The 16,308-nt window shown below is 31.4% G+C and overlaps 1 protein-coding gene across 2 annotated transcripts; it reads right to left on the minus strand.

The window, feature by feature from the left end:
- Positions 1-206: 206 nt before the first annotated feature.
- Positions 207-16,159, minus strand: LOC127714295 (uncharacterized). 2 transcript variants are annotated; one of them, XM_052220355.1, is made up of 11 exons: positions 16,093-16,159; positions 12,468-12,600; positions 11,135-11,282; positions 9,773-9,967; positions 8,848-9,193; positions 8,254-8,390; positions 7,380-7,574; positions 6,768-7,107; positions 4,533-4,869; positions 1,194-2,647; positions 207-490 (listed from the first exon to the last, which is right to left on the minus strand). In XM_052220355.1, exons 2-10 carry the CDS (start codon positions 12,554-12,556, stop codon positions 2,614-2,616), a joined length of 1,821 nt encoding a protein of 606 aa, XP_052076315.1. In that variant the 5' UTR covers positions 12,557-12,600; positions 16,093-16,159; the 3' UTR covers positions 207-490; positions 1,194-2,613. The 2 variants fall into 2 exon arrangements, with proteins under 2 accessions (XP_052076315.1, XP_052076316.1); XM_052220356.1 differs by lacking the exon at positions 16,093-16,159 and adding an exon at positions 15,585-15,865.
- Between the last annotated feature and the right edge of the window lie 149 nt (positions 16,160-16,308).

Here is a 16,308-nt window from a genome sequence, read left to right on the forward strand (position 1 = left end):
TAATGAAATCGTACACTTAGCAGACAAACAGACATGACTATACATCTATTCTAGAAAAAAATATAAAATAAGGAGATGTGATATGATTGCCAATGAGACAATATCCAGTTCAAATGAAGTGGATAACAGCAATTATAGGCCACTGTAAGGCCCATATAGGAACAATGGAATTACCCGTCAGCTTTATATGATATGGAAATACAAAATTAACTAAATACTTTTCATTTTATTAGAAAATAAATATCAAAATGGAATGCATTGGCCATGTGAACAAATTCAATTAATAAATGCACAACTTCTTAGGCACCAGTTCCATGAACTATTCATGAAGATAATTTAGAGAATCTTGCACCAGAAACAATAACAGATGACACGATTTATTTCTTGACACCACATTGTCACAATAACAAAATTGTCATTACATGTTACAATTTGGCATGATACAAACAGAGCAGATAATTTAACAATGAAACACACATAAAACCACACACTTTTAACAGTCAGGGGCGTTACTTAAACAAGTTATTTTTTTAAGTTACTTATATAAGTAATTTTTGTTTTTAAAAATAATAAAATTACTTAATAGAGTTATTTTAAATTTCAATAGAAGCATAGACTAAATGTAGTTTTCATGAATTTTTACATCATTTTATATCATAAAATAAAGAATTTATTAGATTTGAGAGGAGTATAGAGATAAAGGGTTACTTTAAAAATAATGACAAAAATATTACTTGAATAAGTTATTTTACACATTTTTGAAAAAAATAGTAATAACACTTATTGAAGGAACATATGTAATTGATTTTGGTTACAAGTTATAAATAACTTCAAGTCTTAATTAATTCACAAGTATCTATCTATTTATATCAGTCTACCTTCAAGATTTTGAAGGAAAATGATAATTTAATAGTCCCATGACACCAATCTTTGACCCAGAAGCGTCAGTATGAAAGATAAGTGCGTCAGAAAGTTAATTAGTGTTTCAGAAGGATTAGATTTTATATTTCATGGGAAAAATAACCAGATGACTATGAAAATTTGTTAAAGCTACTAAAATCTGTATAATTGGACACCTACAAAAATAATATTCAGAAAAGTTACTTATATAAGTAATATTTAAAATAGCCTCGTTTTCAACATTACTTGTATAGGTAATTTTAATTGTTACTTATTTAAGTAATGCCCCTGACTGTTTAATAAATGTTAAAAAGTGTACGGACTTGATATCATACATATATACTGAATAATTGAGAATTGGGCTAAAAAACCTAGAAATGTTTTTGCATGTCTAAATGCAGCAAAAAAATCTGTATAGAATGATTTCAACTATTTCCAAAGCAAACTTTTTAAAACCATGTACTACATTAATAAATTAAAACTACTAATGCTTTTTTTAATAAATATATGTATACTGAAATAGACTTATGTTCCAACTATGGTAAGTTTTACAAAATAAATAATAATCTAGTACATGTAGAAACTCTTAGAAGACATTGGACAGATATACAACTACCTACACTGTTTCTCTCCCACAATCAACCACTACAGAAGATTAGAAGATTAAACAACAAGAATGTGTCCATAGTACACGGAAGCCCCACTCGTGCTATCATTTTCTATGTTCAGTGAACTGTGAAATTGGGGTCAAAACTCTAATTTGGCATCAAAATTAGAAGGATCATATCATAGGAAACATGTGTACTAAGTTTCAAGTTGATTGATCTTCAACTTCATCAAAAACTACCTTGACCAAAAACTTAAACCTGAAGCAGGACAGACGGACGAATGGACGGACGAACGAACAGACGAACTAACAGACGCACAGACCGAAAAACATAATGCCCCTCTACTGTCGTAGGTGGGGCATAGAAATAGGATAAAACTTTCAAGTCATTCTAAGTTTGACTCCTTGGAAGCTGAATCACACTGAAGCCATCTATGCCTGGGATAGAAAACCTTAAGTGTTTTGAATGATTTTAACATTTAATAAACAGTAAATTTACATAAAATGACTGTATCACTGATATCTCAGGAGTGCTAGCCTATTGTTGCCAATAAGATACCGAAAGGACTTTCAGTAGACAATGAGAAAGTTAACTTCAAAAACAAAACAGTGTTAATGTCTTTTCTCATTTTTATGTTCATTGACAGTTGAGTTCACATTTCCTTTTATTCTTTTCAAGTTTTATTAATAGTATAAATTCCCTACAAATTAAATATAACCTGGGTCTTTTTACAAACAAAATACACAAAATACACAAAGGCTGTGCTGCCACACTAACATCTGGTACCAATTCTTACATTGCTCACTTTATATTTCCTTCATGTATTTTGAGAACTTGACTAATTTTGATTGAAATACTATGTGTACAAATGTAAAATGACAAATTTATACTTTAACATTAAAAAAAGTGCTTTTTGTTCAACTTCCTTGAAATATGTGTCATCCATTTAAGTACTGTTGTAGTCTCTAGTCAACCTCCCCACTGTTACTGTTTAAATGTAAATAGAAAAATTAGGCAGGTCCTTTGTCAGATATTAGTACATATACTGTTCTGATCTATGTATCACTGAATATTGTCATTTGTCAGTTGTTTATCTCTAATCTCATTACTGGTTCAGCATAGTTTTTGTTGATACCATCCTGAAAAAAATATACAATCAGATGGCAAGGTGAAGAAACAAAGAAGGTATGAAAAGACCCATTTTTGGTCCCTTAAATTGCAAAAGTAGTAAAATTATCTAAGCCTTATTTAATTAATGAATGAGTTAAGCCATTTTCAATTGACTTTAATAGTTTGCTCTTATATTGTACTGTTACACCACTGTCCCAGGTTAGGGGGAGGGTTTGGCTCCAACAGTTTGTGTTTTAAAGGAAATTAAAATTAAAGGAAATGAAACAGGTGGTCTGAGGACATAGTTATCAGCCTTTGATTTTCTTTGTCTACAAATATAGTCCCCAGAGTGTGGACACTGTATAACTTGCAAATTTTTTTCATACACTTTCCAAATTAATTTATTTATATTTTATGCATGAAATATTAAGTAAGGGGATGAAATCACATATTAAAAAAATTTGGGTGATGAATTTTTAGGTAAAGTAGTGATTTGGTCCAGTTAAAATAGGTCAAAAATTAGTATGTCTGAAGCTGTCAAACTGAATTCTAGACCCACTTAACATAGAATAGTCCATATTTTGAGTTAGAGCCAATAGATTTTTCTATAATTTTAATATAATGTGTCCCAAAGGTAGTAAACAACACTGTTAAAATCTTTTTGAGATAGAGCGCAGGTGCAATTTTTTAACTTGAATTTATTGTCTGAAAGAAATGCACTACAAAATAACTGTGTTCTCAGGCCTAAGAGATGAATTCAGTAAATGTAGATTCTGTACTTAAGCAACTTCCCTGAATGATTTGCTGGTATTAAACTGTCAAACTGAATAAAAGTAAAGGATTTACATCTTATTTGATAGAAATTCTGTAAAAATGTCCCATTTTGGCATTATATGGCCAAAATAAGCACTTTTAAGTAGTTTCCATTTTTAAACCTAAGAGGCATGATAATTTTCAGTCTTACATGGCCTAAGACAATTTTATACTCATGTGGTATGCTATTTGTATCTCTTCTTTCCGTTTAAAGTTCATTAAATATATATGGAAGAATAATTTAAAATAAAAAAACTTCAAAACGTTTTAATTTGTGGAAAAAAATACATGATTATATAAGCCCCCCTTCCATTGGAAAATAACTATTTTCAAGCACAGGCTCATAAAAATTTGGCTTTTGAATCATTGTAATAAATCTGATACATCAATGAGTGTTCAGTTTCTTTAAATACATACTACATGAGGTGAGGCATAACAGATTTCCAATATTCAGAAGTGAATATCCGGTATAAGCAAATAGGCCAAAACAGCTTTTTCTGAATTTTTCTGGGTCCCAAAAGCTGTATTTATATCAACAGGGCAACATCATCAGTATTGCTGATGCTGATTTATCAGAATTAAGGCTGATTTGATCATTTCATTTCATAAATTGATATACTGGCTTCTTGAAAAATACCTTGATCATATAAAAAATGTTCATAATGCACCATATATTATAGGTTTTTTCTCTCCCTTATCATAAGGGTAACTTTACTACCCCAAAATGCCAAAGTTTAGTTTAAGTAGCCATGTTCGAGTTCTAAAACAATTATTTTTGCATTCATTCTAGGCAATGAAGTTTCAGAAACTATATTTAGAATTGACATCAACAAATGTCGAACTATAAAAAAAAATTTACATTATTATGTCACAATGTTTTTGTGTAATTAGGTGTTTTGCATATTGCCTTAAAATAATGGAGTAAGACATTTTGTTTTGGCTTCTAACTATTTTGATCTGAGCGTCACTGATGAGTCTTATGTAGACGAAACGCGCGTCTGGCGTATTAAATTATAAATTAAATTATAAGCCTGGTACCTTTGATAACTATTTGGTGAATACCTAATTCATAGACAGGTGAAACCATCTACAAAAACTTACATATTTTTTATTCTATCCACCCTTTGCTGCATTGATACATCTCCACATTGGAATGATAAAGAATCTTCACAGGTGGTTCTAATAGGAAGGTCCTTGAAATCTGTTGGTGTACTGGACCTTCTTGCATCATCTTCTGTTTCCAAGGCAAAAGTATCCTCACAAGTAGTGTTCTGTCCTGGTTTTATTATACTACTGTCTTTGATGGTACGGATAGGGGACAAGGCAAAGGAGAACTGGTCAGCACTAGTTAGATGAGACGGAATAGATGTATTATCTGAGTAGTTAGCACTATGAGATGTGTGTGAAGGGTCAACAAGAACTGGTTGTACAGTCTGGCCTGCGAAATATAGGTTACACATGTATTATCTTTAATATATCAAAAATCAAGAAATATCAGTACTGTATCTGAAGAGTTGTCACAGCAAAATCTCCTACTGATGGTGACAACTCTTCAAATACAAATACAGTACTGTTATTCCTATTCTAATGCAATAATTAAAATGTTCAAAAATAAATATCCTAAAGATGTGATAGTGCAATGTGGTTGCCTCTTTACTCCGACTATCAGGCATGAAATCAAGAGCCAGTCATCCAAAAGATAGTGTTATTTGTCACACTGCATTTGAATGTATTTTTACTAGTATCAATCTCATGACCTGACATTCTAGTATCTTTAGTTTTTTTTGTGTTTTTGGATTGGTGTCTCATTGGATAAACCTAGTGCTAGCACTTTCTATAATTTACAATTTTGTTGCAACTTTTTCATTGTGTTAAATTGACAAATAATTATTTCATTTCGCACAATATGTATCCATTTTTTGTGAATATCTAAAATATTTGACATCACTTTAATATGACAATGATGATTATAATTTTTGCATTGACATCCTAATTATTTAAGCAATCAGTCTGACAATTATGATACAGATTCTTTTAAAATATTGTACAGAAGGAAAGTTTGCAATCTGCACAAATACTTCATGCAAGGCTGAACATTATAAACCAAATCTAAAGTTTTCATTGTAAAAGACTATGAATTGTAAAATAAATGTGGATAGTGTCCACATGTGGGCACAGATGATGCCCCCGCTTGCATATCATATAGTTATAAAGGGACATAACTGAAGAACGGTAAAAGTGATGCTACCCAAATTTGAACTTGATCTGAGTTTTGTGGTAATAAGCATTGTGTGTAAGTCTCATAACATTTGGTTGAGGCTAACTTAAGTAGAGAACAGAAACTAAAAATTCAGCAATTTTTCTATTTGTAAACACGCATAACTCTAGAACGGTTGTGTATAAGTTTTATAACATTTGGTTGAGACAAACTAAAAAATTCACCAATTTTTATGTTTATAAAGGGACATAACTCAAGAAAGGTAAAAGTGTCGCCACCAAATTTCGTACTTAATCTGTATAATGTATTAATAAGCATTGTGTATAAGTTTCATAACATTTGGTTGAGGCAAACTAAAGTTAGAAAACGGAAACAAAAAATTTGTATTTGATCTTAGTTTTGTGGTAATGAATATTGTGTATAGGTTTCATAATGTTTGGTTGGGGCAAACTTAAGTTACAGAATGGACACTAAACATTTTGCAATCTTTCGATTTATAAAGGGGCATAACTCAATAATGGTTAAAGTGACACTACCCAAATTCACCTTGATCTGTGTTTTATCAGTGGAAGTCAAAATTAAACATTGCATTGTATAAAGCATTGATTGTAGTTGATTCAACTATAATCATGAACAAAGGAAGATAACTCCAATTTTAAAAATTACTGGATATTTAGAAGAAAATAAAAATTTTGCAATTTTTCCATTTATAAAGGGGCATAACTCTAGAAAGGTTAAAGTGACGCCACCAAAATTCAAACTTGATCTGTGTTTTGTGATAATAAGCATTGTGTATAAGTTTCATAACATTTGGATGAGGCAAACTTAAGTTTGAGAACGGAAACTAAAAATTTTGCAATTTTTCCATTTATAAAGGGGCATAACTCTAGAAATGTTAAAGTGATGCAACCAAAATTCAAACTTAATCTGTGTTTTGTGGTAATAAGCATTGTGTATAAGTTTCATAACATTTGGTTGAGGCAAACTCAAGTTAGAGAACGGAAACCAATTCTGGGACGTACGGACGGACAAGGGTAAAACTTAATGCCTCCACCGCTACGGCGGGGGCATAAAAAAGGAACATAGAATTCCTAAAACTTTATTAAAAAGATGCCTACCATTAGGTACTTGACGTTGAAGATGATTCTCTTTAGAATCCACATATTTTAAGTTTGATTCTAGATGTTGGGCCTGATTTGATGTATATGCATGGCTCTCTGTGGTAGTCTTGTGTACTCCACTTGGACGGATCTGTTCTGGTGAATATTTCTGAGATTCTTTAGGACGGATTTCTGTGGAAGTGTATCGCTGCACTTCACTTGGATAGCTTTCCTTAGACAAATAGCCCTGAATTTCTTTATGACGGATTTCTTTTGGACTATGTGAAGTGTACTGGTCTCTTTGGCCATTCACTAGAGGTTCTGAACTTCTTGCTGGTATAGGTGAGGATTTTTCTAACTAAAGATAACAATTAAAACCAAGTGTATTATTATGTTCCCATTTTACAATTGAGTCAATTAAATCAACAACAAAAAATAAAAAGAATAATTCAATTTTATATAAATTTTCCTCTCAAGAAATATGTCTTTAACATCCAGTGTATCTACATTTAGAATGACATTAAAAGCAATTCAAAATTTTAAAAGACATAGAAGGATAAAGCCAGTGCAATATTGACCCCAATATTTTTATAGTGGTCATATTCAAAGATATCAAGTTTCTCTGATTACCTTAGACTCAACAATGGATACTCTATTTTCCATTAGAACCATTCTGGCGGTTAGATTTTCTATCTGTTGTTGTATTCGAGTCACTACATCTATTAAATGGGGGTCTGTAGAGGTCTGATGGTCTTGCATAATCTTTGTAACTGAGGACATAGCTGACTCGAAACCTGATAGTCTTTCTGTTACAAGCTCAACTGACTGTAGAATAACAGAATATATTTTTAATCATGATTTAATAATAAGCATATCTCATTTATAAACTCTTAAATCACTGTAGGCTTAATGCAGTTAATTTGACAAATTTAAAACCAATGATTATGAATTGACTAAATTTTACTAACAGACCATTACTATTTTAGTACCATCATAAATGTTAGGTATCTTATATCAAATAAGATAACAAATACACAAGAAATTCAGCTTTATATTACTTTCTCCAGTTCACTAGTGAAGTGAAGACTGCTTTATTCCATTCAGAATCTCCTGAGCTCTCCCCTGGTTTATGATTAGGTTTATGTTGTTCAATCTAAGGTTTTCTGTGTAGCATATAGTGGAACAATGTTTGTTATTCTTTTATTTACCATTGTATTTTTTTTTTTATTTGACTGCTTTCCCCCCTCCCCCTCAACCAGGGTATGTTTTTAATTTGTTCCTCAACATTGTACCTGAACAACATTAAAGGAATACTTACATGTTGAAGTGTTGATAAATGATCCTGCATTTCTTCCTATGCAATACGAGTACTGTTGTGTATCGGTCCATACAGAATTATAGGAAAACTTACATGTTGAAGTGTAGATAAATGATCCTGCATTTCTTCCTGTGCAATACTTGTACTGTCGTGTATTGGTCCATACAGAGATAGAGGAATACTTACATGTTGAAGTGTAGATAAATGATCCTGCATTTCTTCCTGTGCAATACTTGTACTGTTGTGTATTGGTTCATATAGAGAAGCATCAGGAGATGTAGCATTTACAACTTCAATATCATCACATTCATCAAAATTTAATCCTAAAATTTTTAATTCAAGATGTAATAAAATTATTTCAATTAAATTATCAACATACATAATTTACCTTAGAACATTCACTTTCAAAAACCCTTGTCATATGTTATTTTACTGAGATACAGTGATAAATGCTGTGTTTTCACAAAAATATTCTATTTGCATATTTACATCTTAGTTTCAATGTCAATATTCCCTGTTTGGTCATGCCATATCTAATAAATTGGAATTGTTTTATCAAGCATAAGCACATGAAGACTAACATACAAAGATGTGGTTCAAATTTATCTATGAAGTTCACACATTTTAATTAGCCATTTCAAATTAAGTTTTTCCAAACAAATTTTTTTCTAAAGGTCTTGCAGATGTCCTGCTTTTTCTTTTTTACCTTTTTTGAAGTTGTGATCTTTTAACTGCAGGTGCCTGTGAACATGTTAAAAAGCTTTTTAATGGATAACATACCTTTACTGGCATTTGTATCACCTGCTCTTGACAATTTGTTAGGCATCTTTGCAATAGCAGGGGTCACTACAGCATATCTAAATCCTCTTGATGGATGTTCATCCATCCGTATAATCTCCTTGGTAACACTAGGAGACATGTTTACTATGGTAACTGGAGATGGTGGCTCTTTGTGTGCCACATGTCTAGAGGCATGCTGCTTAGGTGGCTGTTTTAATTCATTCACAACTTCCTCAGATGCAAATGTAACCTGCTTGTGATCTGCTGATCCTGGACGAGTAGAGGACTTTGCTGTGACTGATTGTGATGGAGGTTTTGTTAAATCTGTTAGTTTGGGTCTAGATGACTTTAAAATGCAATAAAAGTACAAATATCATTACAGATAAATTTAGAATGATTTAAAATTAAAATTTTGCTCTAGCTTTCGTTTTGATTCTCAACAAAATGCACCCCCTCTGATATTACTTTCAAAGCTGAACCAACTTTCATGTGACATTTAATCATTAAAACATCATTATTTTCATGAATTTGTGTGTTTGCTTGGGTCGATTATAAGGTTATTTATCATTTGATTCAGTTTCAATATTTGTGTGATGCATCATAAAATTATCAATTGACATGTTGAGTCAAAGTTGGAGCAGATATCCTGAAAATCACATATATATCTGGGGAGTTAAAAGAAACTAACTTTTTTTTGGCATGAAAAATGGCTCTCCTGTTCTTTTCAGCATTTCCTCTGATGTAATGGTTATACACAGCATGCACAGTGTATATACTTGTAATAATGTTTGTTAGAGGTTTGGGAAACAGAAGTTTTGTGTGTTTTTCATTGAGTATTTCTATATCATTTTCTTTCTCATATGAACATGATGATTTACAATGAATATTGTCTATAATCAAATTAAAATTTTATCAAACCGTATACCTTTTTATTGAGATTTTGGGAAATGGTAGAAACAGCAGATGTTGTTGACTTTTTATTAGGTTGTAAAGATTTGTTCTTCTCCCTGATCATTTGAATAACATCAGCACACATGATAATCTTTCTCTCAGCAAATCCAGCATTGAAGAACTGTTCTTTAGTCACTGGTGGTTTGTAAGTAAACATATCTCTCATTAGCTGTAATTACAATGGTAGATATATATCATAATGCATGAAAAATATGAACATAATTATAAGTGAAAATAAAATAAATTTATTTTTCGAATCAATATATATATGCCCTTCATTTGCTCTTTGGTCAGGTTGTTGTCTCTTTGACACATTCCCCATTTCCATTCTTAATTTTATGGAGTTTCTTCTCAATGATCACACTTTTAATTGATTTATTCTGTAGATGTATTTTACCATTGGAATAAAATCACAAAAGCTTTTCTAATTTCATGACCCACATTTTGTGGCAAATATTCCTCAGAAATTCATTGTATCAAATTCTCAAGTGAAGTGCACTCACATGTATATGAATGTATTAGTATATCACCTAAACAACAGTAAAGATTATTTTAATACACAAATGAGGGCTTTTAATGCACAGCTTAATTTTATCTATCATTGCAAAAATATGTGCCTGTACACAAGTAGGTTAATTGCATTTAATTGTAAAATGCATATCCAATTTATAAGGAATTTTGTATTGATTCTATAAAACTTGCAGCAACAATATGAAACACTACAAAGTTACTAATATAACCATTGATAACCAAGACCAACACCTCCTTTTCCTTTACTGTTCTCAATCATACACAATTTAAAAAGATATACTGGTACATACAAAATCCCTAACTCATAGGTGGAAGATTTTGCTCCATATTGTAAGCATTATTGTGATTTTGAGATGAAGAACAGCAATAGAAGCCCTATTCTTTTGTTTTGTCAAATGTGTGTAGGGATTTTGTGACTTGAGTTAATAAGTTATATCCCTACTTTTCCATTTCATACTAAATCAATAGATATAAGAAGATGTGGTATGAGTGCCAATGAGACAACTCTCCATCCAAGTCAAAATTTATAAAAGTAAACCATTATAGGTCAAAGTACGGTCTTCAACACCGAGCCTTGGCTCACACCGAACAGCAAGCTATAAAGGGCCCCAAAAATTACTAGTGTAAAACCATTCAAACATGAAAACCAACAGTCTAATCTATATAAAAAACGAGAAACGAGAAACACTTATGAACCACATCAACAAACTACAACTACTGACAACCCTGCTTTTACAGGATAAATATAAGCCCAACTCTAGTTATGACATGTTTGCATGGTTTTGAGTTTACAATGTAACAATACCTTATATACAGCTTCTATAAATCTAAAATCTGTTTTGCCATACAATTCTGTATCTGATGATGAGATCATTTCAGCTATGGCATGACTGTAACTGGTGAACAGATAATGATATATTGGCAGGAAAGCTGTGGGTGTTCCCTGTGACATTCTAAAACATACAACATTAAATCATATCAATATTCTGTTCTTTAAAGACATGTAAAAAAAGCTCAGAGGTTGTTTTCTTATACCTTGAAGCACTATAACTGTAAATTTTTGACATGAAAGAGAAATATACTGTCAATAAATTTTAAACTTAATTCAAATAGGATTAGAGTGAAAAATAAGTTTCAATACTCTATTGCTACAAAGATTTGGATGAAACACCACGGGCTGTAATTACTAAGATTGGAAGCTTAGAAGTCCAGTATGACATTAGGTACATTGAATTCGATTATTTCAGTAAATCAATAACCATTAGGTCAGGTTTTTGATATTCTCACTGCCTTCAGAAAAATTGTTGCACACATGCTAGTCAAACCATGTTCATAGGCGGATCCAGGGGGCCCTGGCCCCCTTTTTGTGGGGAAAATTTGGTTGATTATATAGGGAATCACTGAAGTATGACTGGAGCGGGCACCCCTCCCCTCAGGTCAGTCAGTGAGCACTGAGCCCCCCTTATAAAAAGTTCTGGATCCGCCACTGATGTCCAACTGCATGTCACAAGACCACAAAAATATACTTAAAATTAAAGTATAAATCTTTTTATGACTTATGAAAAGAAAGCTTATGTATGCTATGCTGATGACTCAACCATATTTTAAATGTAAAAAAAAAGTCATTACATAAAATGATTGATAGAACATACAAATGTAAACATACACATGATACAAATGTACACATTTTTTTTCCTTCAAAACGTGGAAAATAGTAAATAACAGGCAACACTATTTCAACATATGCATGGATTTACTGTCTGAAATTACAATTGGAAAAAAGCTATATGCATGACTTGCAAAAATAGCTTTTAACTTGGAAAGTGGGAGTTAAACAAGGCTTTATGATGAAAAATCTACACCAGCATTTAGACCCTTTTACATTTTATGTAGGCAGACATCATAGTGTAACTGAATACATTAAGCTTGGACACAGCACATATCAATAAATTAGGTGCAAAGATATGTATCTTAGCTTCTATATAATACAGGTAAAAACCATAAGATAATCATGATTATATGAATAAGAATTCCAAGATGTGGTATGAGTGCCAATGAGACAACTCTCCATCCATGTCTTGAATCACATATATGTAATTGTTCAACCAAGTGTGTGTAAGATACTAAATAAAAGTTACCCTGTGAGATCCACATTGTCAGAAAACTTGATTAATTTCAATTCCCTCTGAAGTTTTCTCAAATTGTTAGCAATATCACCAGTTGCCATCTCTTAATAATTATAACATCTGTCACAGTAAGCTACCCATGTACCTACATGTATAATAAATGAAACATATTATAACAGATACTGACTTTTCCAGTTAAATTGAGGATGACCAGAGTGACCACCTCATTTTTATAATCAGTTTATTATGCAAACATGCTGATCAACATTTGAATATCTAAACTACATGAAGTAAAATAATAAGTTTTAGAACAAAAAACTAATGTCTAATGTGATCCATTATGTTATAAATGTTTAGCGTAAACAATATTTTTTGATGAATTAAATACATCTTGTACAATTTATGAATTCACATTGTGGCAAATAGGATTCAGAAACACAAGTGCTTATATTGATTATATAAATGTTTTAATACATATGTATGCAAAAGTAAAAAAAAAGTGACTCTTGATGACTGCTTAATAGAAAAACAAAAGATATGGGGTATCCATCCATGACACAAAATCAGTAAATGCACAACAAAAAAACATACAAAAAGAAAAGGAACAGCGCTTTTATTGCTGTTCTTCATCTCAAAGTCACAGTGAGACACCAACACGGAGCAAAAAAACTCTCACCTCACTGCAAGTTTAAGACGGCCCCTAGCACCGGCTTAAGAGGAATTCTGTGCAAAAATAATTTGGATAGACTTTGTACATGTTGTAAGATGTAACACCACCCAATCGTTTATAACAAGAAATTGTTTCCTGTCTGTTCAACCAATAAAGAATTCTATATGTTAAAACCTGCATTCAAATTGTTCTTGCACACCTTTGTAACTAGTACAATTTGTCAAAACTACTTTTTTGAAGCATAACCACAAGGTACTAAACCGTTCTTACTGGCAGTATATACTGCCTGCTTCACAATTGCAAGTATGGGTTAAAATAATCAAACAAGGAAAATATATCACATCTTTAAACTTTATTGCTGTAGTCTCTCAATATCAGACTGAAAGGACTATAAGCAAACCAGCATATGGAACACTGGTTATATTGGCAAAGGTATTTTCTGTGAATATGCAATTGTCCATACTGTCTTGTGCTGTGCATTCAATTTCTATGTTGAATACACTATAATGCCACAATAAGCATCACTGTTTACCAAATGCAACATGAGCAAAATGCTTTCATTTCGATCCGTCCCAAGTCATTTCGTCCCAAGTTGATCTGGCTCCAATTTGAAAAAAAATATGAATTTTATAATAATATAAAAGCTGAACAGTAAAAAAATTCAGCAATTTTTCCATTTGTAAAGAGGCATAACTCTAGAATGGTAAAAGTGACGATAGCAAAATTCAAATTTTATCTGTGGTTTGTGGTTATAAGCATTGTGCATAAGTTTCATAACATTTGGTTGAGGCAAACTAAAGTTAGAGATGGAAACTAATTTTGGGACGTTCATACGGACAAGGGTAAAACTTAATGCCCCCTCCACTACGGCGGGGGCATTTGCGGTTATAAGCATTGTGCATAAGTTTCATAACATTTGGTTGAGGCAAACTAAAGTAAGAGAAAGGAAACCAATTTTGGGACGTATGTACAGACAGACGGACAAGGGTAAAACTTAATGCCCCTCCGCTATGGTGGGGTCATAAAAAGTGTGCTTTTGACGAATATTTAAATAGGTTATCTATCTGATTTTCATTAGATGAGACATTTACTGGATTACTTTTTTAAATATGTCAAATATTAAATCAATATTTCATATAGAAATATAACATTATTTTGATATAAAATATTTGAATTCAAATCAATTTATCACCTTAAGGTCAAGTGGTTACAGTAATTGGGCTTTGTCACAGATTTTGGTAAAATTTTGCATACAACTTTGGCTCGTTGTACTATAACTGAAAATTGAAAAAATATGCATTTATCTCTTTTTATCTCAAATATTACTGATTAAATTCTTTCAAAATAGGTAAACATTTTACAGGAAAGCACATAAAACGGCGAAAAATGTTCTTAAATTTGTCTTAAAATCATAAAATCTTCAATTTCAAATCCATAGATTTTTTGTAAAAAGCTATACTAGTATGTTGCTGATATATAAATTTCCATTTTAATTATGTAAAATAATAATATGATCACCGACTTCGTATTTACAGTCTACATCAGTCAAAAATGATATTCTAGGTGAAAAAATACCACAAAACATCAAAATAAAAAAAAAACTATGGATATTACAAGTAAACAAGACTATTGTGAATGCATAATTATGATAAAAACATACATAACTGAATTTAGCACCATCAACAATAATCAGCAGCAATTCACATTTTTTCAATTGACTGCGATCTTAACAAGTTTAAATTAACATGATGTTACTTTGTGCAAATTCCATTTACCCTGAAACAAATATGTAATCAAATCCTCCGATGTTAATATAGAATATTCATTATTTTATTATTAGGCCGGATCAACTTTGGGCTGGAACAAACTAATACCAACAAAACATCAATTTTTAACAGTTTTTTCTAAACTTTAAGGCTACAGTAGTGTCCGGTAATTCCGCCCGTCCGGTAAACCCGCCCACTCCCGTTTACTTCCGTAATTGTCACTTCTGTGAATATTTCGTCTGCTAATTTATTCAAAGGAACTGTACTTATCATCACTGCATGTCAAATTTTAAAGAAAAATCCTTTATTACGAAAATATCTAGTGATATTTATAATACAGTTCCTAAAGCTAAGGACAATCATATTATTTACAAAACTCATTTCTGACTTGAAATTTTTTTTTTGGATTATCTGGAATCCCTTTATAAATGGTCTTTTAATAAATAGATCACCTTTTCCTTCCATAAATTTGTGATAAATTGGCCTTCCATACATATTAACTGTGCATGGACGGATTTACCGGACAAACACATTTTCGATAAAAACATGGATGACCCACTTGTTTTGTTGATTTTAAAATTTATTTCAGATATTTTTTGGGAAATGAGATAAACTACTCAAAGTTGATCTGTCAGTGAATTGATTTATATTAAATGTGATACAATTTGTATATAATTAAGCAGAAATACATACGATCAAAGCCTTATGTGGGCGGATTTACCGTACTGCATCGTATAGACGTATTTACACTTGTATGCAAATTTGTCCGCCATTACGTAAAATCACACAGGTTCCCGTAAACTTTGACATCATAATTCAAAACACTTGACGTCACAATTAAAAAGTGATTGTTGCCTGACGTCAAAGGTGATTCGGAGTAGATCTAAGGTCATTCGGAGGCAAAATATAGCTAAATACCAAAAGTGTAAATACGTTTATTGACTACACCTTGTCCTATTTCTATAATGTGAATTCAGAGACATATATTCTTTTTAATTTAATGAGACATGTGCCTATGTTTTAAACAAATTTGACAGTTTGAAATGGTTGAGAAATTTATAAAATTACTGATAAATAATTTATCAGTAATTTTATTTTGAACTGTTGAATTTTGTTGTATAACAAGTTTTGATACTACCAAATCTAACAAATGAAAAAGGAAAGGTACTTCATAATATATATACTTTTTTCAATAACATACAAGCATTTCAAATTCTGAAAAAGAGTGTAGAGACGAGCAAATCAAAAACAAGTGTTTATCTGTTTACCGGGAATTTTGCAAGATAAAGTGATCATCTTATTTTTCAGATAAACATTTTCACATATTTATTATATTGACAAAATCCCAACTAAGTATAATTAATTTTAAGATAAAATGATTAAATTTGTAAATTTAAATATTTGCATTAATCTTACA

The sequence above is a fragment of the Mytilus californianus genome, unplaced genomic scaffold (genome assembly GCF_021869535.1).
Source record: "Mytilus californianus isolate M0D057914Y unplaced genomic scaffold, xbMytCali1.0.p SCAF_9, whole genome shotgun sequence".
NCBI lineage: Eukaryota > Metazoa > Mollusca > Bivalvia > Mytilida > Mytilidae > Mytilus > Mytilus californianus.

What these genes read in the sequence shown, in the direction of transcription:
- LOC127714295 (XM_052220355.1), bottom strand. Translation starts at nt 12,556, where the DNA reads ATGGCAACTGGTGATATTGCTAACAATTTGAGAAAACTTCAGAGGGAA. An exon ending in CCCAAAATCTCAATAAAAAG is followed by an intron (nt 9,194 to 9,772) that starts GTATACGGTTTG and finishes TGCATTTTAAAG; the next exon opens with TCATCTAGACCCAAACTAAC. An exon ending in TCAACGTCAAGTACCTAATG is followed by an intron (nt 4,870 to 6,767) that starts GTAGGCATCTTT and finishes TATATTTCGCAG; the next exon opens with GCCAGACTGTACAACCAGTT.